Source organism: Phocoena sinus, chromosome 3 (assembly GCF_008692025.1).
Source record: "Phocoena sinus isolate mPhoSin1 chromosome 3, mPhoSin1.pri, whole genome shotgun sequence".
Classification (NCBI taxonomy): Eukaryota; Metazoa; Chordata; class Mammalia; order Artiodactyla; family Phocoenidae; genus Phocoena; species Phocoena sinus.
In genome coordinates, this window is record NC_045765.1 from 100,394,201 (window position 1) to 100,421,021 (window position 26,821).

Genomic DNA, 26,821 nt, shown 5'->3' on the forward strand with positions numbered 1-26,821 from the left:
ATAATAATTAATATTATATGTAGGACTATAATATATAAATACAATATTTAATTATATATTAGTGATAATACTATTAACAAATTTCAGTTTCTTGGGCATCACTACAGATGTATATACACATTCTCTTTAGATGAAGGAGAGAAAGAGATTGAGAGCACTAAAACCAGATCTAAACCCCATCTGAAGACTAATCTTAATTCAAGTGATTGTATCATGGAATGAAAACACTGTCTTGTAAAAGCAATAATAAAAATAACCAGATTGACTTGGGTATTTTATTCATTCAATCATTAGTTGAAAACAACTAACAAAGCAACAGAATAGAGGATCCAACCAGACACATAATCAATCCAGATTCAATGTTGCAAAGTTCATTCAAACAATATTACAGTTCACAAATAAATATAAACAATTAATACACTTGTTATTTTATCTTTCAGTTATTAGTCATTCATTATTAAATATTAGGGTGGGTGGGAGCATTAGAGTACTTGTATCTTTATATTTAAAAGGCACCCTTTTTAAAGATTTTACCTTCAAGAGTATTTTCCTTTATTTTACATCACATTCATTGCAGCCTTAGACTCACCGGCAAAATGGCAACTTTGACATAAGTTTCTTTTATGTTTTCTTTCATTATTATCATTGGTTCTTGTAGCACATAATCTTCATTCTCAGTGGCTTGATTACTGACGTGCAGTAAGAAATTGGGTTTAGCTACCAACTGAATGGCTATGTCTCCAAGTAGTCCTTTATTTCGAACAATTTGTAACTGAAGAGTGGTGATGTTCTCTGTGAGACAGACATGCCTTAAGTAAGTAAGCTTTTCTACTTGCTGTTGATGCTATTCCAAGCACTTAGGATAGAATGTTCTGCACTACCCCTTTCAGACCGGTAAAAAAGAGAGGTAAAACAAAGACAATGTATACTCCCAAGGAGTATTTAGTGTTTTATCCACCTTGTCTCCAAAGTTGTGGTGAGAATCACCACACGCTGTTAGCATTACATCCCAGTTCTAAACCCTCACTTCTGGTACTCTAATTCACTCTCCTATGTTGCACATGTCATGCACTTTAACAGAAACTGCTGAAAATCTTAGGAAAGTGCATACCTGCTGGTTGAGCAGAGGGGCTAATTACAAATGCCAGGAAGATTCTTTGAAAATGAAAAATTAAGCACACAGAGCCATCATTTAATAACTAATCATTAGAAGAAGAGCAATTTCGTTCTTACAGTAAAGGTGGCTATCACAAAGCTCAAAGTATTTCCCAGCACGTATTTTTTATTTCATTTCTTAGATTTTTAAAATTTAGTTTGCTATATAAATGAAAAAAAATGCTTGTCAATTTCCCTACCAGTCTGTGAATTTCTAATGACCAAATACCCTGTCTTTGTTTCCAGAACACATAGCACAATTTCTGGTACTTACTAGGTGCTTCAAAAATGACTCTTGAATGGATAAATGAACAGATCATTTTAAGATTACTCTTTCTATTCCGATATGTACAGATATATAAAGACCTAGATGCATAATTACACGTCATTTTTTTCCATCAACTATTTAAATAAAAGGTCCTTGAAAGATGTCCATGTTCCTATCTGAAAATTTTAGAGTCTTTACATATTCTTAATACATATATATTATATATAACCTTTTATTCAAATAAGTCAAATGACCTTTATCTATAAAAATCTATTCTACAGTTGATAAGAATAGTCATTCAGACAAAGATGTCAACACTAAGCTCAAAGGAAACAGGAAAAGAGGCACTGATCACTTGTGCTTCACAGAAAAAATATTATTCTAATTACTGCTTTGGGTTTAATAATTAACACCTCGAGTACCACATGCATTTCTCTGTGCTGCTCATTGTTTTCTATAACTATTGAAAATCTATAGTGGAGAAATCTGAGTGAGGAAAGAGAACAGATATATCAAAAATGAAAAAGAGAAAGTAAAATAAAACCCAAACACTTCTACTATAATGATTTACTAAAATATTATTATTTCTATTATGACAGTAATGTCTCAAAAAGTAAAAGTAGGGCTTCCCTGGTGGCGCAGTGGTTGACAGTCCGCCTGCCAATGCAGGGGACACGGGTTCGAGTCCTGGTCCGGGAAGATCCCACATGCCACGGAGCGGTTGGGCCCGTGAGCCATGGCCGCTGAGCCTGCGTGTCCAGAGCCTGTGCTCCGCAACGGGAGAGGCCACAACAGTGAGAGGCCCGTGTACCGCAAAAAAAAAAAAAAAAAAAAAAGTAAAAGTAAAAGTATTTCATATAGCCATATCACTGTGTAATGACAGGATCAGAAAATTTAATAGAAACAAACAAAAAGTAAAAAAGGATTGAGTATGACCTGTCAAACTGAAAAATATCATGTAAAAAGAAAATTACATCCCTAGTAAATATTAGAATTAAGTCATCCAATAAAACTTACTAGAACCTGAAAAATATTTAACAAGATTTACCTTTAGGCTCTGCTACTCTGACAAAGAGAGACTCAGCATGCCAGCCCACCGAGCCATAGGGCGAGTCACTGGGCAGAGTGGTTATCACAGACTTGTTTCTTTTCTGATCAATAGTAGCACCTTTTGATGGGTCCTCAACCCCTTCTGTGATAATACGGATGAGTGTTACAATCACAATCTCTGACAACTCTGGTAGGTCATCAGCAAGAACAGTCAGAGTAATTGTAGACAGTGCCTGGCCTTCAGAAAATGAAATCTAAAATTTTAAAGAAAGAAGATTTTATTTATATCCTACTTATCACTGTGCAGTAAGAATACCAAAAGGTTAGATTATCTTTTAATATCGACCATATCTTAAATAATGAGATATTTAAGCAACGTAATATGATCCTACAAATCAATCAAATGCCTTTCACATGAGAAGTAGAAGATTGTTAGGAAAAAGAAAAAGTAAACCACTACTAAAACTTAGCTAATAAAACATGTAGCCAAACTGTCCTATCCTGAAACCTACCTTCTTAATAAAATATTGAGTACATACTCTTTCTGGAAATTTAAGCCCTGGATACCATATATAAAAACCTAAAAACATAAAAGAAGGTGGCATATAGTTTAAACATTTTTCTCTACAAAACTTTTGCTAGGAGTGCTACTTCCACTTCCCTCACCTAAACTCTGAATAGATGTATTATTTAACAATGAATCAATCAAAATAGAAATAGAGAGACAAAGATAGGCAGAGGTACAAATCAGAGTCTCTCTCTCCTCGTGGGTCTCCACTGTCTGAAGAGTCAAACCTAAATTTGCTAAAAAGCATCTGAATCCTTTCTGATAGGGCTTCTGTCTGCTTCTTGAATGTCATTTCCCTTTTTTTCCCCATTTCAGACTTTATTCTCTAGTAATAGGGATACATACTATTTACAACAATTCAAACTAGCATTACAGGCCTATTTTGCTGACACTCATCTCTCTACCTAAAGAAGGCACTTCAGGATATAAACTCAAGAGTTTTATTAATAAAATCAAGAGTCAGAAAACTACTGCCCTTTGGTCAAATCCATTTTTTATAAATTAAGCTTTATTGGAAAACAGAAAAGGTCATTTGATAACATACTGTCTATCGCTGCCCTTGTGCTACAAGGGCAAAGCTGATAGCTGGGAAAGAGAACATATAGCCCTCAATGTCTAAAATATTTACTATCTGGCCCTTTACAGAATTTACTGACCTTTGGATAAGATAATTCTCCTTCAAAATACACTCCAGGGCTTCCCTGGTGGCGCAGTGGTTAAGAATCTGCCTGCCAATGTAGGGGACACGGGTTCGAGCCCTGGTCTGGGAAGATCCCACATGCCGCAGAGCAACTAAGCCCGTGTGTCACAACTACTGAGCCTGCGCTCTAGAGCCCGTGAGCCACAACTACTGAGCCTGTGTGCCACAACTACTGAAGCCCACGCACCTAGAGCCCATGCTCCGCAACAAGAGGAGCCACCACAATGAGAAGCCCTCACACTGCAACGAAGAGTAGCCCCTGCTCGCCACAACTAGAGAAAGCCCATGCACAGCAACAAAGACCCAAAACAGCCAAAAATAAATACATAAATTTTTAAAAAATACAGTCCATACCTAAGATACTATTGTGTATTTAAATTAGAAATCATTTTAATCATGCTTATATAAGAAATATTAATTGGGGAAGCATATTATAATTCAGAACACACAGAACCTGAGAGATACAACTTGCAGTTTTGGTAGCTTGAATAAAGTAAATATTCACTACAATAAAATTTGCCATAATATTCTTCACCCCAGGTTATGCCTCAACCAAAAGATGAGCAGAGGTCAAGGACAGCTAAAACAGGATGCAACATTATATCCCCTCGCCCCAACTGGAAACAACTCCAGAGGACAAGCTCAGCTCCAAAACTCCCTCATAAACTCCACCTCAGGGACAACTGTCTGTGGATCAACTTCTCCCTCTGCTCATGATTGCCTTCCTCACTTCCTCATACGTGCTCTTCCCAATGAACTTTTGGCCCACAACTCTCAATCTCAGAGTCTATTTATAGGAAACTCAACCTACATCACTCAGCAACTCTGGTCTACTTTTCCATACTTCCTGTTATTTCACTGGACTTGTTCCCGATTTACTGCTTCTATTCTACCCAAATCTCAAAACCACATTTCCAGCCCCAGCTGGATTAGTTTTATCTTTCTGACAGTGTAATACATCCATAATCTGGCCAACCAGTGTATTGAATCTCAAAAGGGATGATGTTTTTACAGATAATTTTGGTATTATAGGGAAAAAAGGAGAATCACAACAATAAAACTAACCTTAACTTGTATCCCTCTCTATGGTGATTAGGAGGAATCCAATGCTGACATGGTCAAACTCAAACACTTCACCCACAAGGCAGGGTTTGGTCCCATGCATCAATAGTAACCATAATTTAAAAGTGACTCTCCTATAATTTTGTAAATTACATACCACTCCTGAGGTAGGAAATATATCATTAATACTTCTGTCAGCTTCCCACGCTACAGTTATACGACCATATGTTCCTTTTAAGCGTTCAACGTTCAAGGTTACTAGGCTATCTTGCTCCATTTCCTCCACCTGTTTATATAATGAATTCTGAAAAATACACAGGAAGTCATAAGGGGTTATTTGAAATCATCTAGGCAGACTTTTAGGTCATGCTATTATGCATTTGCAAACTTCACAGTACCAAGCAACATGACATATTATGTAAAAAACAATATTTAAAAAACAGTAGTATAGGATGACCATGATTTTTACTTTAAAACATGCACGTCTGAATAAGTAAAAGACTAAGTTAAAGTAAATGAAAAGGTTAATTTTTATTGGATATTTTTCCAGGTTCTATATTTTTCAAATTTTCTTCAATAAACATATTATTTTTATACTCAGAAAGCATACACACTTTTAAAAGGAGTATACATAGCATGTAAATAGCTTATACAACAGAAGTGTCATAGAGAGAGTCAGGAGAACAGAGAAATCTTCTCCCTCCCCTATGTTAAGCTCTGGCAATCCCTCTAGGTCTTTGTTTCCTGTTTGTAAAATAAGTGTTTGGTCTATGTGGTCCCCAAAGACCCATCCAAATGTAATGACATCATGAGAAGCAGTGAGCTCTTTCTGATCATTTACAAAAGTCTCTTATCCTTAAATTCATATCCTCTGAAACGTTTCTATAGGCTGTGATGTTTCCATGGATGATGTTTCATTCTTAGCTCATGGTCTTTACAGCTGTTTTTCCTGCCAGACGATCCTTTTCCCTCATGTTAGAATCCCTTACTCTCTTCTTCTCACCTATACTTCTGAGCCTCTTTCCTTTGTTCCAAACTGATTGCTGCCTCTGTGTGACTATAACATTCTTTGCCCAAGGCCTGTGACTTCTCTTGCCAGCCATTTAATGAATGCTTCCTCAAAATTAATACTCCAAAAACTCTCTTCTTACAATAACCTTTGTTTCTCCATAGGCAATACAGCAAGAACACAGAGTATAAAGATTTTTTAAAATCTTTCCAGTAAGATTGTTCTTGTCTTTTTATTTACTTTTACTTAATCTAAAAAAAAAGACTCCCCCATTAATTTCTTAAATAAAATTAAGAAATTTCATTTAAGCTTATGTAAGCTTCCAGTTAGAATGCTAACTTGAGTAGATATCCAATCCTATAGCGTTTTACACAGCATTTTAACACATCGCTACAGATGTTACATAGTAGTAAAATCTTGCTCAAGGCAATCACACATTCCTACAGAAAATGCTTTGATTTTAAAATATGCATATAATTTGCTCACAAAAGACAATGGCTTTAATAAAAGAAAGAAAGAAAATGCTTTTTAAAAAAAGAAGCCTCTCTCAGGCTTCATGCCATCTGTTAACAAGGATTAGTAAAATGAGGATTAATACAGCCAGAAGATATTCAAGAAATTCTCAACATCTACTAAGTCTCATCTTGGAACCAGGCTGTCCAGACACGAGAGGCCTGTATTGAGGAATTTTCCTGAATGGATTGAAGAAACCTAGGATACTATATCTATTGGCAAGGATCAGGCCACGGTGACTTCGTGTCTCTAGAACAATTGTGAAACAGGCTTCATAAAGCACGATCTATGCTTAAATAGTTGAGGAACAGAATGTACTCCCCATCTGCAGCACAGCTTCCGGTGAGAAGATGAAGCTGAGCTGCAGAGCATTTGGGTTCGGCCCCAGGAGCCCCAGCTCTGCCCTCCATAGTTGTATGAGATCCTGAGAAGGCCCCGTGAGTCTTCTGTTTCCTCCCCTGCATAATGACAGGCTCACAGGAAGCACCTACAGAGTGCCAGGCACTTGTCTGGTTCAGGGAAAGCTGTGAAGAAATCAGTATGCCAGCTCTCATAGTCTTTAATTCTAGTAAAAAAAAGAAACTGGCAATAGACCAATCAGGCCATTGTTAAGTGCCATAAGGAAGATTAAGGTGTAATAAAGAATGATGGTGGGAGTCACAATGTTCAGCAAGAAAAGGCCTTTCTGTAAGATGGCATTTCAGCAGAGAGGAAACAAAGTGAGGAAACAAGTCATGTGAATACCTGGTGGGGAAAGAAGTTGTCTGCTTTCTTTCTAACCCTACCCGCACAGCTCACATCTTAGAGCTACTCTGTCCTACACAGCAGCTCCTGGCCACATGTGGCTACTGAGCACTTGATATGTGACTAGTCTTTAAGTGTAAAAATGCATACTGGATTTGAAGACAAAATACGGGGAAAAAAAGGATGTGAAATATTTCATAAGTAATTTTACGTTGATTACATGTTGAAACAATAATATTTCAAATAGATTGGGTTAAATGAAATATAACATGAAAACTGACTTCACCTGTTTCTTTTTACTTTTTTAATGGGGCTTCTAGAAAACTCAGAATTACCCAGGGGCTCATATTATATTTCTATTGGGCAGAGGTGCCTCAGAGGAAGCTGACCTGCCTTTGGCTCCAGAGATGGGACAGAGCGGGTAACAGGGTGACCCTACGATCCTTGCAAGGAATTGACTCAGGGTATTAGTAAGTCCAATCTTATCCCCCCAAACTGCTTCTCTTACAGTGGTTGTGTCTTGGTGAAAGGCACATTCCTGCTCCCCATAGCTCTATCATTTGCTGCTAAATTACTGCAATAGCCTCCTAGTCTATTTCTGTCCTTGCCCACTTACAATCTAGTCTCAATTCTATGAAGAGAATGTCCTTTAAAAGTGCAAGTTGGGGGCTTCCCTGGTGGCGCAGTGGTTGAGAGTCCACCTGCCGATGCAGGGGACACGGGTTCGTGCCCCGATCCGGGAAGATCCCACATGCCACGGAGCGGCTGGGCCCGTGAGCCATGGCCGCTGAGCCTGCGCGTCCAGAGCCTGTGCTCTGCAACGGGAGAGGCCACAGCAGTGAGAGGCCCGTGAACCACAAAAAAAAAAAAAAAAAAAAAGTGATAGTTGGATCAAATTTCTCTTTTACCCCAATCCTCCAAAAGCTCCCAGTTTCCCTCAGAGGCCAAATTCATGAAAACACTAAGGGGCTCGTGCAGGAAAGAGTTAAGGTAGCAGGCCTGACTGCTATCCTTCAAAAGGCCTACGGGGTTCCTTCTTGGCTGATGTCTGGGAACCTGGATATCGGGAGGGTTCTCACCACCCACAGAATTGATAACCAGCTTCTTGTGCCTGAACTGTTTGTACACACAATGTGGTTGATACTAAACAGTCTGTTTCTTTCTGGGACTCTGGAATTTTGTTCTATGCCAGGTACAGGGTGCCTATGTGATCAGCCCCCAGTTAAAACCTTGAGCACTGAGTCTCTAATAAGCTTCCTTGGTCAGCAACACTCACATGCGTTATCACAACTCAACGACACTGGGGGAATTTAAGTGCGTCCTGTGTGACTCCACTGGGAGAGAAGGCACCTGGTTTCCTCTGGAGTTCACCCATAAGCCTTTTCCCTTGGCTGATTGTGCTTTGTAACCTTTCACTCCAATAAATCAGAGACATGAGAAAGACTAAATGTTGATCCTGTGAGTCCTCCTAGCAAGTCGTCACAACTGTGGGTGCTGGTGGGGACCCCGACACAGGGCCCTGGCCCTTCATCTCCCCTAGTAACTGGCTTCAGCCACAGTGGCCTTCTTGCTGTACCGGAGGAGCAAGGCTTCACGTCCGGGCCTCTGCCCTTGCTGATGGGTGCCCCTGCCTTGAATGTTCTCCCCTGAGATATGCACAAAACTCTCTCCCTCATCTCCTCCAGGCCTTTGCCCTATGTCACTTGCTCAGCGCAGCCCTCCCTGATTTTTTTGATTTCCCAGCATACAACCTCCACCTCTTCCCTCACTCACGATCTGCCTTCCCTGTCTAATGTTTCTCCATGGCACTTATTAACATCAGCTATGGTACAGATGTTTCTTTTGTCTTTGCTTATTGTCTGTCTCCCCTTGTCCTCTCTAGAATTTAAGGACCAGGAGGATGGAGATTTTTACTGTTTTATTTTCTAACATATCTCTAGTATCTGAAACAGCATCTGGTACATGGAAGGTATTTATTAAATACCTGCTACATGAATGAATAAATGACTGAGTAAGTGGGCCTGTTACCCAGTTCTGGCCAATGAGACATAAGAAGAGGCTTTTGGGAAACTTCTTCCTTACACAGAGAGCCACATAACGCATCTCTCTCTCTGCAAATGGACATGAACAAGAAAGCAGTAGCCCTAATGATAGCATCAGCTTTCAAACAACAAAACGAAAGGTTAGCTTTTTGCTGGCAAAATACACAGATGAAAAGAATCTGAGCCATAGTGACACAGCAGAGTATCCAGTCAACCCCAAGCCCACCTTCTCTGTGGACACGCCCTAGGTGTTTTAAGTCAGTTTCAGTTCAGCTTTCCTTATTTGCAGAATATTTCAGAGAAAAACACAAGATACCTGCAGCTGTAACTCTAACTAAGAAATCGTGATACATTTTGCAAATAGGACTAAATGATGCAATTATGAAGGTTTGTCCTTTTGCTCATTGGTAAAGGAATACGAAGTCTGGGTATGGAAGTCAAACTGGAATAACTGGATAGCTCTCTTTCCTCAGGAGAAAGCATCTCCATGTGTACAATGCACATACAGTTACAAACGTCTTTCTCTCTCTTTCTCTTAATACACAGAAGTAACAAAGGCGTAAAAGGACAGTAATATATTTGTAGGTGATGTGCGTGACAAGACACAGTGTATAGTGTGTATTTGGAATCTGCTTCACCATTACCCTCTGGAAACAAGGATAAGAGCAGAGCCAAACTCCTGGACCAAGGCCAACTGGTAACATTTCAAATTCAATCTTAGGAAAGGAATCAGTACCAAAAAAAAGTTTAAGACAAGTTGACTCAAGGGTCCATTGTGCAAGTCTGTAAATTTCAATCATCAGTAGAATTCACCTTATAATGCAGAGTTCGGAATGAAGCAGGGAAAGGAAGAGAAGAGAGGCTTAAGACACTCACTGAGTGTTGATAGCAGCTAATAAATAAATACAGTGAATAAATCATTTGACGTCCAAGTGTGGAATCTTTACCTGAGCAAATCCAACCACTCCATAGGCATCATCATTAGACAGAATAGTTATTATTACATAACCATTAATACCAATCTCTGCTCCTCCTTTGGGATTTTTAAGCTGAACTCTGAAGTATTCATCTTCCTCTGGAACTGTATCATCAAGGATATTTACCGCTATTATAGCTTCTTTATCTCCAGGCTCAAATATCAATTCACCTGAACTAGCATAAGAAGTATATATAAAATAAGTCAACTACAACAAATTAAAGACATATAAATGGTAGATTAATCATAAAATTCTCATAATACTGATTACTATTAAAAGTTTGCAGAAATCACATTTCATAAGTAAAATTTTAATCCAAAATGTTCATATATCACTAATTAACTTGGTAGAATAGATATTAGAAATATGGATAATAACCAAACTTCTGGCTTATTAATAGTTCTTGTATTTTGTATATGCTTCCATCACTAGATAAAGACTCAGAAGTTAGGTACCATATAAAATTATGGTGAGACAAAGACATTCAGCATAAAATGTTGAACCTACCTAGGAATGAAGTCAGACTGGCTCGAGACATAGGCCAGTTCATATGTGTGTGAGTGGATGGCTCCCGCAAGAGCAATTAAATGCTTGCTTGAATTAAGGGACTTTACTGTAACAGAGGCTGCATCATGAGCAGATGGTGCTTCCAGAATAAAAGAGAATTGATTCAGCTCTGAATTCCAGCAGTAAAGAGCAGACACAGCTTGGCCAACAAGAAGTATGTGGACTAGAGGAAGGAAAGAAAAGGCAGCGAGAATGAAAAGTGAATGTCACCTCACCAGCTCCCCACAGCAAAACCCTCCCACCTCTCAAAGTTCCATTTTGATTGCTGCAGTAACTAAATATGATTCCATTTCTGAAATAACTAGATATAAATAATAATTTTTAAATACTGTGGAAGGTACAAGTCAGCCTGACAGTGTACCCACAATCCACTTAATAAAAAAAAAAAATCACTGGATGATAAAACCGAAATGAATTTTGAACTCTTTTGTATTCATCTTAATATTTATTTATTGGATAGCATGGTAGGATATTTTTAAAGTGAAAAAGACTCAATCCCACCACTAAATGTTTCATTTTTATATTTTCCTTTCCAGTCACCATTCATATGAATTCATAATCGACACAGTCTAAATACAAAAAATCTTAACTAAAAAGCTTAATGTTATATTTATAGTATACATTTTATACATATATATAGCTTTATATTTTGCTATACAGCATTCAGATTTATAATTTTAATATACAGATACTAATCTACAGTTGATTTTTTAAATATATTTAATTATTCCCCTACATTGGATGTTTATTGTTGTATTCTATTTAACTTGTGAATATTAATTAGAGACAGCATTCATCATTTTATTTATTTCCATCTGATAAATTCTTAAAGGTGTCCAAAGGATATTAACAAATTTGTGATCTTAGAGTATATTCTGCCAATGCTTTCTGAAATGTTAGTAGGAAAGCATGCTCTTAATAGTTCAAAGCAATGGCATGTATTTACATCTGCAGAAATTAGGAGGGGAAGGGGGCTTACTACTCTGTGTATACCATTAAGCAATCTTCAGACTTAAAACTGGGAAGAAAAGTAGGAAATCATGCAGAAATGTACAAATTCCAGTACTTGGAAAAACACACTGGAATCTGAAGATATCAAATAAGTTTTACTGGGCATTAAAATAACATGTAGAACAAGAAACCATGAGACTCTTCTAAAATTTTATCCAATAGGTTGAAATGGAAAATCCCATATCCTTACTCTTAAATATCAAAAACTATTGATAATGTTTACTTATGGTAATTAATTTAAGTACTATTTCAGTTTAGTAAATATTACATAATAAAGATCAAAAAAGATTATTATTAATAAACTTTCATTTTAAAACTGATCAAACATTTTCCACAAAGTTTTATAAAGTTATATACATTCAGTAAAGAGCAAATTCCTCAGACGCATCACATCTCTCAAGTTTAAGTGATGCTATAGTCTAACCAAAATCATAAACTAAAGTGTTCTGAACATCACTGATTATTTATCTTAACCCTTAGAGATATACCCTATTCAATTCCTCGCAATCTGATCAGAATGACAAGGCAGCAAATAGATAATCAGACATTCAGAGCAGGACCTGTAGGGGCTCAAATCTACATATATGTATGCAGAGAGTACTTTTTCAGAAAACAGACATTCATATTTGTTCAAGATAATATTAGACAGGGAATTTATAAGGGGGGGAAAAAAACTCCCTAAATCTCTATCTACTCTGGGGAACAGGATTTTTAACTAGTACTGATTACAGAATTCTCTTCCATACAGCAAAACTATTTAAAAAGAAAAGAAAAGAAAAGAAAAAATATCCCAAAGGAAGGAAACTGGATAATATTATTTAAAAAGTAAGTGTAGACAAAGAAAAGTTCCATGACTAAATGAAAAAGCAAGCATTCCTAACATTTAGAGATCTGGGAATATAAAAGGAACCAGTAAGAGACAGAGCAGCCAGAGAGGGCTGCATGAGAAGCAGTGTCCTCAGGAGAGTGCTGAGCTCCAGAGCATTGAGATGAAGGGAAGATTCTGACAAACGTCTGAGATACAATACACAGGGCATTACGGAAGGGGAGTTGGGGGAGGTGTGAGTTGAGCATCTGGTCTGGCAGTTAGGGCTCATATGGTCTACAGCATGCATAGACCACATGGGGAAGACAGTCTCTTTATCCCCAGGGGGCCTGGTCTTCTTAGGATGATCAAACAGGGATGAAGAGAGTAATGAATTAATACAAATAATCTCCAAAGGCCATGATTTCCAGAGGTAATCGTTTTGATGAAACTGAGAGTGCTCAGGGACTAGGGAGGGAGGGGTGAATTTTTCCAGCAGCATACAGAGCTTTGAGGATTAAATGAGATAAAGTAAAGGACTAGAATAGGACCTTGGACATAATAAACATTCAGCATGTGTTAGCTATAGATTTCCATTTTTCCTGACTCCTTTATCATATATTCTCTTTAAAAAGTAGAATTCAGCAGAACTTGGTTCAAGGCCCCCTTCTCTCATACATACTACACAGTCTCTTTCTAGACAATTTCACCTGTCTGTAGTAAAATGACCCTCTGTACGTATAAAATGTGTAGCTGTGGTCTAGGCTTCTCTTCTAAGCTCCAACCAGTAACACTTATTGGTATCTAAATATCAAGACTCAAAGGCATTTCAAATTATCCCAACAAAACTCATTATCTCTGCTCCCAAAAGCCTGGTTTCCTCCCTGTGATCACCATAATAGTTAAGGGACTACCACTCATCCATTAGTTGCAGAAATTAGGGCTTATCCTTGATATTCACTCTTACCTACCCCCATATGCAATCTATCATCAACTCCCAGGATTTTACCTGAGAGACAGCTTCTGAATTAATCTACTTCTCTGATTTTGCACCTGTATCACCTACCACTTTCCAAGCTCCAGCATTCAAGATCTTCAGTCTGAATTGTGCTAAGAGCCTCCAGCTTGTCTACAGACATTTTCTCTTACCAGCCTCTAAGCTTTTCTCCTATTGGCAGTCAACATTCCATTTTTTCTTTTTTCTTTGCGGTACACGGGCCTCTCACTGTTGTGGCCTCTCCCTTTGCAGAGCACAGGCTCCGGACGCGCAGGCTCAGCGGCCACGGCTCACAGGCCCAGCCGCTCCATGGCATGTGGGATCTTCCCGGACTGGGGCATGAACCCATGTCCCCTGCATTGGCAGGCAGACTCTCAACCACTGTGCCACCAGGGAAGCCCTACAATCCATTTTTAAAACACACACACACACACACACACACACACACACACACATAAACACTCACTCACTCTCACACACAATATCTGTCTCTGTGTCTGTCTCCCTCTCTCTTTCTCTCTCTGAACCCTTCTTTCTATCTTCCATCTCCTCATTATGTTCTCATAAAAGGCACCCAAATACTTACAGGATAAAGACAATAGCCCTTTAAGTCCCTATCTGGCCTATCTGATTACATCTTCAGTTATACCCTGGACCACTCTCCCCTCACTGCCACACTGGCCTCTTCCTGGTCCTTTGCCACACTCTGACCTCTTTACCCCTGCTGCTCCTTTTGCCTAGAGGCTGCCTCATGCTCAAGTCTTTGCCTCATTAACTCCTACTCATCCTATAGTCCACAATTAAATGTTTTTTCCTTAAGAAAGCTTTCTGGGCATCCCTCAGACCAGGTCATTCATCTCCCCTCCATTTCGTGTTATGCAAGTACTTTATTCTTTCATAGTGGTTATCTGTTTGTACCTAAAAACTTACTTGTGTGATTATATATAATGGCCTTCTTCCCTATTAGATGTTGGACTTCTTCAGGGCAAGGGCTATACCTGATTTTCCTTACCCTTTTTTCCTTGGGGTCTACCACTGTGCTGGGCACATAACTGGCACTAAGAAATATCTATTAAATAATGAAGGAGAAAAGGGAGAAGGGGAAGGTAGGTTTATATGTCTTTGCGGTCTCTGTCATATTCATTCTTCCTCTGCCATTTAAAGAATTCAGTCACTACCCAATAATCTCTGTCAAGCCATTAACCAGAATAAATATGTAAGCCTCACAGTCATGGCTCTAATCTAATACATTTAATAAAATATTTGACACATTCAAAATAAGAAAGTCCTTGAATATTATTTAATGCATAATTTCAGCTTTCAGGACATCTATAATAAGCCATTCTAAATAATTACCTATAATCTTTTCATATTTCTACATCCTCAAGTCACAGAAACAAAAGAAATAAAGGGAACAAGCCTCTGGCAGAATTTTTCACAAATTCTTTTAGAAAGAGTGCCTATTCTATTTTTTTAAGCCTTTAAAGAGAATTCTATAACTTCAATTAATGGCCCATTCAGGCAGCACTCTTCATCCTTAAAAACATTCATTAAGCAACTATTTTGAATCATAATAAGTGACTCAAGTAGATGTAGTCAGTCCACTTGAAAACTTGAGGTATAAGGAAAGCAAAAATGATAAAGGCACAAAATTAAAGGACAAGTAAACAAAAGCTAAACAAATACATGATGAAGGATACATAATTTATTCAGTAAATCAATTGTTGAGTGAATGATAAGAAAGTCACAGAGTTGGAAATCACAGGGTAACATCACAGGTTTATATGGCCTGTCAGAGGCTGACAATGTAAAGGGAAGTTAGTTAAGAAGAGGATGAGCAGAGCAGAGCAGAGACAGACGCAGGACTGTCAGCAGAGTAAACCTGGGGTGGAGGCTGGAAAATGATGTAAGAGTCCAGAGCGAGGGGAGCACGTGGCATGAACATCTGGGAGGACGCAGGGCTAAGGAGGGGGGAGTAGGACACATGGAAGCAAAGTACAATGAGATAAACAATCTACCATGTAAAATGAGGTAAATAATCTCTGAGTCCTGATCAGCAGTTGAGATGACTGAAGGTGACAGTGCCTAAAGTATGTAACACCTGATAGAGAAAGCAGCAGTGCGGCACCTAAGAGAAAAACCCAAGAATAGATTCCTGTATTTGTGCGAAATCCTCTACTCTTCTCAACATCATTTCCTCTGTAGATTTTTAACTTTTGTGAATTGAACTACCCCCATGCATCAACATGTCCTCTTACTAATGTCCTCCTGATTTTAGTCCCTCACCTCTAACCACACAAAAAGCCTTCTCCACTACTCTTGCCCGGACAGCTGCAAACTGCACCCAGCATGTTCTACACACTGAAGCTAGGTGGAGTTGAAAAACACGCCTTGGATCATCACCTGCCTTTGAAATGCCTTCAAGGATTTCTCTACCTCAGTAATGCTCAGAGTGAGTTCAAGGACCTTTAAGAGTCCTTGAGACCCTCCAAGAGGTTCTGTGAGGTCAAAACTGTTTCCCTAATAATACTAAGATGCGGTTTGTCTACTTCACTCTCATTCTCTCATGAGTGCACAGTGGGATCTTCCAGAGGCCAGATGACTGCTATTATTGAAAAAGGCTGAAAAAGGTGCAAACATGAGAATCGAACTATTAAACCAGACATTAAAGAGATCTGCAAAAACAAAAAAGCAATGAAAACCCTACTTACAAAAGGTTTTGTTTTTAAAATTAAAACGTATGGGGGCTTCCCTGGTGGCGCAGAGGTTAAGAATCTGCCTGCCAATGCAGGGAACACGGGGTTGAGCCCTGGTCCGGGAAGATCCCACATGCCGCGGAGCCACTGAGCCCGTGCACCACAACTACCAAGCCTGCGCTCTAGAGCCCACGAGCCACAACTACTGAAGCCCACACGCCTAGAACCCGTGCCCCACAACAAGAGAAGCCACCGCAATGAGAAGCCTGCACATCGCAACGAAGAGTAGCCCCCACTCGCCACAACTAGAGAAAGCCCGGGCACAGCAACAAAGACCCAATGCAACTAAAAATAAATAAATAAAAAATTTTTTTAAAAATGCCCTTACCTATTCCTGAGGCTGGTGTGAAGAAGTGGATCTTATTAACAGTAGCAAAATCCAGGGACTGAAAATATCTGAAAGAAGATTGTCCTCCCTCCCAGATGAAAATTTCAATTGAATTCTGATCTCCTACAATAACAGAATAAAAGGCAAATCTGAAGGCAAAAGTTACAGAAAAAAATGACAAAATTACACAATAAAACTATAATAAAAATATTAAACTTTATTAAAGAAACAAATTTAGGACATTTCTCAGAATTCATTCAATTAAACAAAAATACAATTTAGTAGGAAACACTTTACAAGTCTTCTTGCATTTACCACATGAAGTATATATTGATACATGGTTTAACCATTAATCATGATCTGATATCAAAAAAATAGTAACAAATGTTTTATTTTTCAGGAATGTTGACATTTTACCTATGAAAGTCCTACTAAGCAGAGAAAAGCATATTTGTATTCAGAGAACATTTTTAAATGGTCTTATTGAATGTTGCTTGGCACTATTTATTACCACTACAGATTATCCATGGCATCCCAAGTATAGCCATATAAAAAGTTACCTGTTTGTACCTTGGGTGTAAAATCTTCATAATTCTTTCTACTTTACCCACCCATCCCCAATTTTATTTTAATATCTTTAAAGTAGTGGTTTAGAACACCCACAGGTTATGGACACAACACTTAAAATGTTTTTCTTTTTTCCCAAAATCCATCTGTTAGCTGACAATCAATACTTAGATCCATCAAGAAACATACTATGGATTAGCTAAAAAATTATTACAAGAGCATTTTCATATGAACATAAAATGAATGGAAGATAATTTCGATAACAACTATGTATGCATTGCAAACACTAAATCGTCTTACCTGGAAAAACAGTTTTGGCAAAAATTAAGTAAATATCATCACCTGAAGTCAAGGCTTCAACTTGTGTTGTTCCACTGATGGGAACTTCTTGAAAGTTAATAAACTCATTTCCAGACCACCTGAGTAAAAGGGAGTTTGACCTGGCATTAGCCTGGGAAATGGCTAAGAACATAGCACCTCCTCTGGTGAATGAGGCCATGCTCAGCACACCTCGGACACGGAGTGTCTGATGCAACACAAAGCTTCCTCCGTTCCATCTGAAGACCTGCAGGGAATGATCAGACACAAAACACTCATGACTAGGAATTCAGCACTTGTGAGAATTTAGCCAATATCACGTTTACTCTCCTAGACCCCTTAACTTAGTTAGGAAGATACTTTCATAAATGAGAAAATATCAAAACTGATCCTCTCTCATTGCTCTCTCCCTCTTTTTATCTGTGTGTGTATGTGTGTGTGCCTGAGGACACACACAGAGAACGAAAGAGAAGTTATTTGAAAATAAATCAATTTCAAATATACATCTGGGCAGGGGTGGGTGACAGCAAGAGAAGGGGAAGCCAAAAATAGGAGAAAATTTATTTAAATATGAAAAATTCAGAGTGAGATAAGAAACTTTCTAAAGCTGTATTATCATTACCCACTGCTCAAGCAATAGAATATAAAGAAAAACACCTAAACTTTTTAGTCCTGAAGGTGGCACTGCATACAAGGTTTCAGGTGAGTGTTCATGTATTTTAAACTGAAAGAAAACCCTGAATCTACCTGATTTCTTATGCCATCCGGTCAATTTCACAAAGAATTATATTTATTCAGTAAAAACTGGGAATCTTATATAAGCCAAGCATTATGCAAGAAGTAAGGGACAGAATCACTTCTTCCTTTATGGATCTTATTAACTACTATGGAAAGGCAAACAATAAATACATCAATCATTAAATAAATGTATGACTACTAAACTGAGACAAGTACTCAACAATTAGGAAGGTATGATAGAGAATTATGAATGTCCTAGGAAATAAAATTAGAAAGAATGACATGACAAAGTTTCTAATGCAGAAGAAGTTTGTCATAACCTGAATGAAGACCGGTGCAGCTAGAATGCAGTTGACAGCACTGGGGGAATGAAGATAATACTGGAGAGGTACCTTTTGTTAAGGTGCCCATATAATTTAACACAGGGATGCTTTAGAGAGTGAAAGAGACAGTCTTAATCATTGTAGGACAACAGGCACAACCCAGCAGGGTGGTGGGCAAATAAGGACATATGGTTATCCTATTTACAGTCCATATTAAATAATTTAGAAGTTATTCCAAACATAATTGGAAATCATTGAATAATTTCAAAATGAGGAGCAACATGAATTAATATTTTTAAAAGACTACTCCAGCTACTTGAAACATGGATCTGAGGAGATCAGAGAATTTTGGAGACCAGCTAGGAGACTATTCTACTAGCACGGTGAGAAGTGATGGGGACCTAGATTAGGGAAGAAGAAGCAGAGATGGAAAGAAACATCTGTACTCAAAATAGTATCAGGAGATATAATCAAAAACACTTAATAATAAATTAGATGGGAATGAATAATCAGCAGAAATCAAGAAAGATATGGACTTCCCTGGTGGCACAGTGGTTAAGAATCCTCCTGCCAATACAGGGGACATGGGTTCGATCCCTAGTCCGGGAAGATCCCACATGCCGTGGAGCAACTAAGCCCGTGCACCACAACTACTGAGCCTGTGCCCTAGAGCCCGCGAGCCACAACTACTAAGTGCACGTGCTGCAACTACTGAAGCCTGCACGCCATAGCCTGTGCTCCACAACAAGAGAAGCCACTGCAATGAGAAGCCCGTGCACCACAACAAAGAGTAGCCCTGGTTCACCTCAACTAGAGAAAGCCCGCGCGCAGCAACAAAGACCCAACGCAGCCAAACATAAATAAATAAATATTTTTTTAAAAAGATACAACCCAGCACTCTATCTCAAGCAACTGCATTTATGAGGTTACTATTTCCCGAGATGAAAGCAAACACCTGAAACGAGTTTCATAGAGAAAATCTACAGTTTAATTTGAGATATGTTAAATCTTAGATACCTAGAACATATTTATGTGTACATGCCAACAGGTAGTTAGACACAAAATCTAGAGTACACAGGAAAGGCTACTGATAAATTTGGAAGACACCCTATAGTTGATATTTAAAGCCATAGGACTGATAAAAGTACTCAGAGTGAGTGAAGAGAAAGAAAAAAGAAATGTGAACCAAAACTGAACCTGAAAAACTTCAAGATATCTAAGTTCAGAAAAGGGAGAAGTGGCATTGGAGACTGAGAAGGAGACACAGAAAGAAAGAATGAAAATCTGTGTGGTAGTTCAAAAATCAAGAGAAGAGATGGTTTAAATTTGAGGATGAGGTGACTGTCAAGTGCAGATGGGAAGCAATGCAAAATAATGACAGAAAAAAATACCCACTGTATTTGCAACCCAGCTGTCACTGGTGACCATGAAGAAGTTTGCAAAGCAAGTAGAAAATTCTTTCAAGGTATCAATATAGAGGGGATAAAAGAAATGAAGCAGGAAGAAAAGGGAGATAAGATCAGAAGAGAAATCACTTTTTAAGCTTGGAAATCCTGCATTTATGCTGACTGTAATAATCCTACAGAGAGAGAGAGATGCTAGTTACGGTGGCACTAGAGGGAATAACTGACCCTTATGAAGGCAAGAGGGGAGCCTATGTTAGGTGCCTGTCTTATATAGAAGAAACACTTCTGCCATTGTAACAGGAGGCAGGAATAAGACTGGTTTTCAAGACAGTTTCTGAATTTGGTGTTGGGAAGATGAGTAATCTTTCTGGTAGCTTTCATTTCAACAAAGTCATGAGCTGAAAGTGAAGAGATGAGAAGCAGGTATGGGAATCTGAGGAGTGACAAAAATTATCAAATAAATATTATTAAGACACTGTGATATAGTTTACTAGAGAAATACGGGATTTCTGGAGTAACTGTGTGTCTATCTGGCAATGTTAATCATGAATTTTTAGTGATACCATCTATCCAGTTGTGTGATTTTTCTCCATGTTTTCCAATGCAATTAAAATCTAATTAAATGTTCATGCTTATTATTATACTTGCTCTGGTTCTTGAAGACAATATAATATTCAAAACTCTATCATTTAAAAATTAACTATGACTAATCAATATCTATATTCTTTTTACTACGTTACCATAATCAAATTATGGTTTTCTTTTATACTAAACCTACAGACTACATCTTTGATGTGTTTCAATTATGGCATTAAAAAAATTCATTTTAAAAGAATCAAACCTGAGTTAATTCAGAATCATCACTTTGACTTGCAACAATTACATAATCTTGACTGTCTGAAGTAAAATATCTTACTTGAGAACTTTCTGAAATAGTGATTGTTTGTACCTGCAAGGAAGACAGAACAGTGAGAATAAAAAATTTAAAGGAAAATTTAACTAAGAAAAGCTCTGAATTACAGTTAATAGTCTGAGTAAATATTTGAAGTTCAAAACTTGAAAAATCATTCTGATCCCCAGGTATGCATATCCAGATGTCATTTCAAGAGAGACCAAAATATCCCTGGATTAAGACGCCTTGCTAAAATGTGTATCAATTTGCCAAAAACCCCTTATCACATTAACATAGAACATACACTATCTTCTATTTAGCTCAATCTCAAGAATCTGATTTTTCTTTTAAATAAAGCAATCTACAAAAAAAAGTGAAGTGTTTTTTTTACCAGGAATAATTTGAATCCAGATGTGAATGTATACACACTGTTAACAGAAGGCTTTTCTTCATTTCTTTCTTCATGAGTAATCACAAAGTAGGGGGAAAGACCCATATTAAAGGCCTCACAAGTTTTAGGATTTTCTATATGTAAATCCTAGGAAACAAGGAATAACAGTAATTCACGGGGCATCCAAAATCTATATGTACATTATAGTTTGTGTACCATAAAATAAGTGATGTTTACCTCAAGTGGAACAAAAATCCCTTGCCATCGGTAAACAGTAGAAGACAATTTTCTTAACATTATACCATATACTGAATCTTCCAAAGTAAAGAAACACCAGCCAGAAGCCGATGCATCCAAAAAACTTTGAAATATAGAAAACTTAACATCCATTCCCCCTGAAAAACATAAATCGTGATTTGCTTCTGTAAAATCCTCTCCAAACTTTATTCTGTTTATTGTTTAAATAGTGAAACTAGTGAGTTTGTTACTAGAAGTGAAAATGCTTCCATGGTAAGTGTATGTGTACGAGAAAGAGAAGAGACAAACTAGAGAACTTCAAAATAGATAGTAACTAAAAATATCAATACCCAAAGACAAGGAAAATTGTTAACACTGTGCTCTAAACCCACAAAGACTTTTTTCCAGGGTATATTTATAAATAAATACTGAACTTATACTTTAAAAGGAAATACGTTCAGTATGATTTTTATCAGCTTTCATAAAGATGATGAAAATATAACAGAAATTTAGAAATAATAAACACCTTTTATGGAAACCTGCAAATGATAAGTTTTTAAAACTTACACTATTAATTTGAAACTACTCCCATCCAATGATTTCTAACTTTACATGTTGTATATTTTAAGAATGCCAAAGCAGATTCACCTACTGCAAGTAGCTATCAAGTTTTATCAGCCTGCTATAACAGGTACATGTCCTAAAATTCTGTGCTACAACTAAACAAAGACAGAAACAAAAAATTCCTGCCTAATGAAGAATACCTTTAAAACACCTTGTGTGTTCTATTATCATGACAGTTTCCCATAGAAAGTTAGTTCTTTTTAAACTTTAGTTAATGGTGTGAACATGATGCACCAAGAACAAATGTCAAAGTTGAAACCTAGGCTCCTTGTAAATTATTGATCATTTTTAGATTACCAGTTGATGAAGTCATAATGTCAGTGCCTTTTATGTACTATCCATTGGTGATATCCTGTCCTAGAAATCCAATATTTTAGATTCCTGCTTTGCCACCTTTTAAAGGCACACTACAGCTTTTGCATTAAGAGTCTCAATGTTTTGCACTGAAGTGGACCACATGGTCAAATCCTCCCCTACCGTAATTCCGGAAGATGGTGAATGAAGAATAAACAATGCCTGCTGACATTTAAGAACCTCCAACACATACTCCCACAAGCACTTCCACAAAACACATGCAGAACCCAAACTATAATGAGATAACTCTGAATTAGAAACCATAATCTTTCTTTTTTGGATCCCATCTCTTCCTGGCTTCCAGGCCATTGTCTCACTATTAATTATCATTTCTCTTCTAAATATTCAGTCCTTCTCTACTTACCAGGCCTTTTCCATCAGCATTTACACATGCTTAGGTCTCTTCAAACTACATAAATAAACAAAAACCCTGACTCCTACACCCCATCACTACTCTAACTAGATCCTCCCCTTCTCAGCCAAACTTCTTGAACTAGTTGTACATATTTGAGGCCTGCATTCTCTCACTTCCACTCAAAATGTTATTCGGTCCACATCCCTCTATACAAATAGCTCTTGTGATTTTATGTCTTCTACATTGCTAATGACAATGAGTATTTTTTCAGTCCTCATCTTACTGGACTTCTCACCAGCAACTGACACGATTTACCACTCCTTTCTTTTTAAAACGCTCTTTCACTGCTGCCTGCAATCCTGCATTCCCCTGGGTTTCTCACCAGGTCTCTGAAGTCCCCTTCTCCTCTCCCTAGTCATTCAATTTGACTCAGTCTGAGTCCTCTTCCCTATCTTCATCCTCGCTTTCCAGGTTTTTACGTCAACTTCCATGACTTTAAAAACAATATGCCTGCTAAAGGTTCCCAAATTTATCTCTCCAGCAGAGATCTTCTTTTGAGTCTAGAGAAATATCTTCTAAAAAGTTAACTCAAATTCAAATATTTTACTCCCCTCACCAAAGTAACACCTTGTTTCCATTAGGCACTCCCTTTCTTACTGAACGGCATGAATTTCCATCCAACTGCACAAGCTAGAAACGTAAGAGTCATCTCAGGTACCTTCTTCACATCCAGTCCATCACCCAGTCCAAGCTACCATCATCTGTTGCCCTTTTGCTTGTCTCCCTTCATCCTCTAATTTCTCCTGTGCCAATCCATTCTTTACCTGGCACCAAGAATGATACCTTCCAAGTGCAAATGTGATCAGACCACCCCACATCTATACATAGGAACCCTCCCTCATGCCTAGACCACTCAGAGACTTTCCATAACCCTAAGATAAAGACTAATGTATGTGATATATTCTTCAAGTTCTTGAATGATCTAGTCTTATCTAGCTCTCCAAACTCAGCACTCCCCCTTATTTCTAAACCCAGTGCCCACTCTAGACTTCTACCTTGATAGCTTCCCGCTTTCTCTTCTATGTTCCTCCAACTCAAGTCTTTGCATAATCCCTACTCATCATTAAGTCTTAGTTCAAACAATGATTCCCCTCGGAAGCATTCCTTGATGTTCTCACAACACTTAGAACTTGACCTTTAAAACATTTATTATACTCAAACTACACATTGATTTTTACTTATTTATTTCTGTCTCCCCCTAAATTCTAAGTTCCATGAGTTCAGTACCATGCCTGTCACAGGACAGGCATTCAACAAATATCTGTGAATGCAGTAAAAGAATTAGATATCTGTTCTCCATTTTCAACAGATTTGTAAGATACAATTCATGGGGGAAAATGTAAATCTTATACATGCAATCTTTCTTGATTATAGAATTTTGTTTTTATAAGAAACTAAACGTACTCATGCCAAAGGCTGTTTCAGAAACTGTCTCCCACTCCACACTCACAGCTAAATCAATGCCATTAGTACGTGACACATTTAAATATACAGTCCTGTTGGCTTCTTCAGTGTCTACAGAGGTGGCTCTAAAAGAAACAAACAGTTGCAGAAAGCAGAAAAAGCATGTAATTTCTACATGTTAAATACCTACATCACATTGCTAGTATATATTTAATACACTTTTAAATTTATGCAAGTCAAGGTGACATCCAACCACAAATTTTATACAGGAGGAAGGCTAGACTCTAGAGCTCAAAAATATTCATTTATGAAGACATTTAAAAAGCACTATTATCTGATACTTATGATAGTAAGAAAATACTGAGGGTCAGTAACTTCACACTACATATTCTAAAATAAATAAAGCTTTGTCATTCTTAAGTTTCTTCTCACATAAACTAAAAACATTTTACAGAGAAAAAATGAATCAGGAAATTCTTGACATATTAATAAAACTAGATCTATTAGAATATTTATAAGATATAAAAAAAATTTGTCAGTTTCCAGAGGGAATTTTTAAACTATAATCATGTTAATATATGTTTGAAGAGTCATTCATTTGGTTTGAGCAGCTAAATATAAGTTAAACTATTTCTTGCTTTTTATTATTACTGAAAACACAAAATAGTGCTTTTACCTGAAAGTGTGGATTCTGAGAAAATAAGAATTCTAATGACACCATTGTACAGCACATGATTAGGTTTTTGATGCTCCCTATTATGAGAGGGCATATGGCCTCTCTCGATCTATCTGCTAGAGCTCATTTTAAAAGTCCCCATTACGAGAGTCAGAGATCAGTTTTCTTCTGCATTTTCTTTATGTCAAAAGTTATTTCCTACTTAGCTTCAGAAGTAACAATTTCCTTACGAATAAATTATACCTATTTGCAACTGCAGAGATACTGAATAGCCCCAAAGGGGCCTGGTTTTGCAAAACTGTTATCAGGGTTTGAACACGGGCCCCTAGTCTAGCACCTCCAGTCGGATTAAACAAGGTACAGACAAAATGCTCATCCATCTCTGGTTCCGTGTCCAATATGGCTGATATGTGTAGGGCCTGAAAACACAATCAAAAGATAAAGTTACTAGAATTCAGCAACACACATACAGAGTAATTTGCTAAACATTTATGACAACAAAATAGTATTTTTGGAAAACAGTACCTCGTTTTTACTTTAATACTGATCCTCATAAAGTAATAGTTACAACTGTTTCAAGTTACAACTTTCAAGATTATCAACACTGTGACACAGTCTAACTGAAATGTCTAAAAATAAAATCTATGGCATTTGAAAACATCACTGAGATTAAAAAATTAAATTTAGATCTTCATTTTTGCTACTGCTTTATCCTGCCCTGGCTATGTAACTGCATTAAGTCTTGTTTCTAGCCTAGAATTCACTCTTAAAAAGCAGTATAGCCACAGCGGGCACAAATCAGAAACAACCCACATGTTTATCAACAGAAGAATGGATAAACAAACAGTGGTCTATTCAATGAAATGTACTGAGCAATAAAAAAAGAACCAACTACTCATGTGTGCAACCAAAAATGATGTTGACCAAAAGAAGTCAGACATGAAAAGAATACATACTGTATGGTTCTATTTATAAGAAGTTCAAGAATTAGCAAATGAGTCTTCAGTGACAGAAACCAGAAAGCACTTTCCTCTGGGGAGGGTAAGGGACAAGAAGGAAACTTCTGTGTGATGGTTTGTTTAATGTTTAATATACTAATCCAAGTGGTTGTTACACTGGTGTATACATATTTTTAAAGTCACTGAGCCATACGCTTAAGATTTTTATATTTTACTGCTTATACCTCAGAATAAAAACATGTGGAGAAAAAGATAATTTTGTGGGTGAGAGAAAAATCGATTTAATCCAATTTGCTCTAAAATTTAATTTGCCTAATGAACCAAAAGGTCTTTAAACACACTTTGAAAAAGAGTCTTTTAAGAATAAAACACAATACAAATATAATAAATTTAAAATATACAAAAAATTAAATGAAATAAAATTTAAAACTTTTAAAAAAGGCATGTGAATGTAAAAAAATAGCAAATTCATAAAATACTTCAAATTTGAATTCTTTTTATCTATATCAAGATGTGTCCTTGAATAAATCAATTAAAGGTTCTAAATTTCCAGAAACATGAAAAAATTAGACATGCAACTGAATATGAATTCAAAAATGTATGGAAGTTTATACAAACTGATCATAAATAAAATTAATAATTAGGTGGACTGCTTTTAGATGAAATAGTTTAAAGTATATTATTTTAGAATTATACTTTATATAGCTGGCTTAAAAAATATCTTAAGCTAATACAATTAGTTATTTTAAACTTAAACTGTGTCTTAAAAATAAAATTTAGTAGTAGGAACAGAAAATTACTAATATACAGAAATAGAAGTTTCAGAAGGTAAACGTCTACAAGTATAGTTCACATTTATGATTAATCCCAAATCCAGCATTTTTCCCCCAATAAGCTATTCCTGTTTACAAAGGATATTTGCTTCTCAAATAAGCAGTCTGAAGGAAGCAGTTGTATTTTGTTTA

The 26,821-nt window shown here is 37.1% G+C and overlaps 1 protein-coding gene across 1 annotated transcript in view; it reads right to left on the reverse strand.

The window, feature by feature from the left end:
• Nucleotides 1-26,821, reverse strand: part of ADGRV1 (adhesion G protein-coupled receptor V1) — a 533,314-nt gene that overhangs the window by 390,307 nt on the left and 116,186 nt on the right. Inside the window, exons 43-54 of the mRNA XM_032627062.1 lie at nt 25,141-25,316; nt 24,222-24,346; nt 21,425-21,582; nt 21,188-21,334; nt 20,746-20,853; nt 17,420-17,684; nt 16,553-16,675; nt 10,596-10,818; nt 10,059-10,263; nt 4,961-5,107; nt 2,472-2,727; nt 590-792 (exon numbers count right to left, since the gene is read on the reverse strand). Of these exons, the coding sequence (XP_032482953.1) occupies nt 590-792; nt 2,472-2,727; nt 4,961-5,107; nt 10,059-10,263; nt 10,596-10,818; nt 16,553-16,675; nt 17,420-17,684; nt 20,746-20,853; nt 21,188-21,334; nt 21,425-21,582; nt 24,222-24,346; nt 25,141-25,316 (2,136 nt within the window). The remainder of the gene's footprint in view (nt 1-589; nt 793-2,471; nt 2,728-4,960; nt 5,108-10,058; nt 10,264-10,595; nt 10,819-16,552; nt 16,676-17,419; nt 17,685-20,745; nt 20,854-21,187; nt 21,335-21,424; nt 21,583-24,221; nt 24,347-25,140; nt 25,317-26,821) is intronic.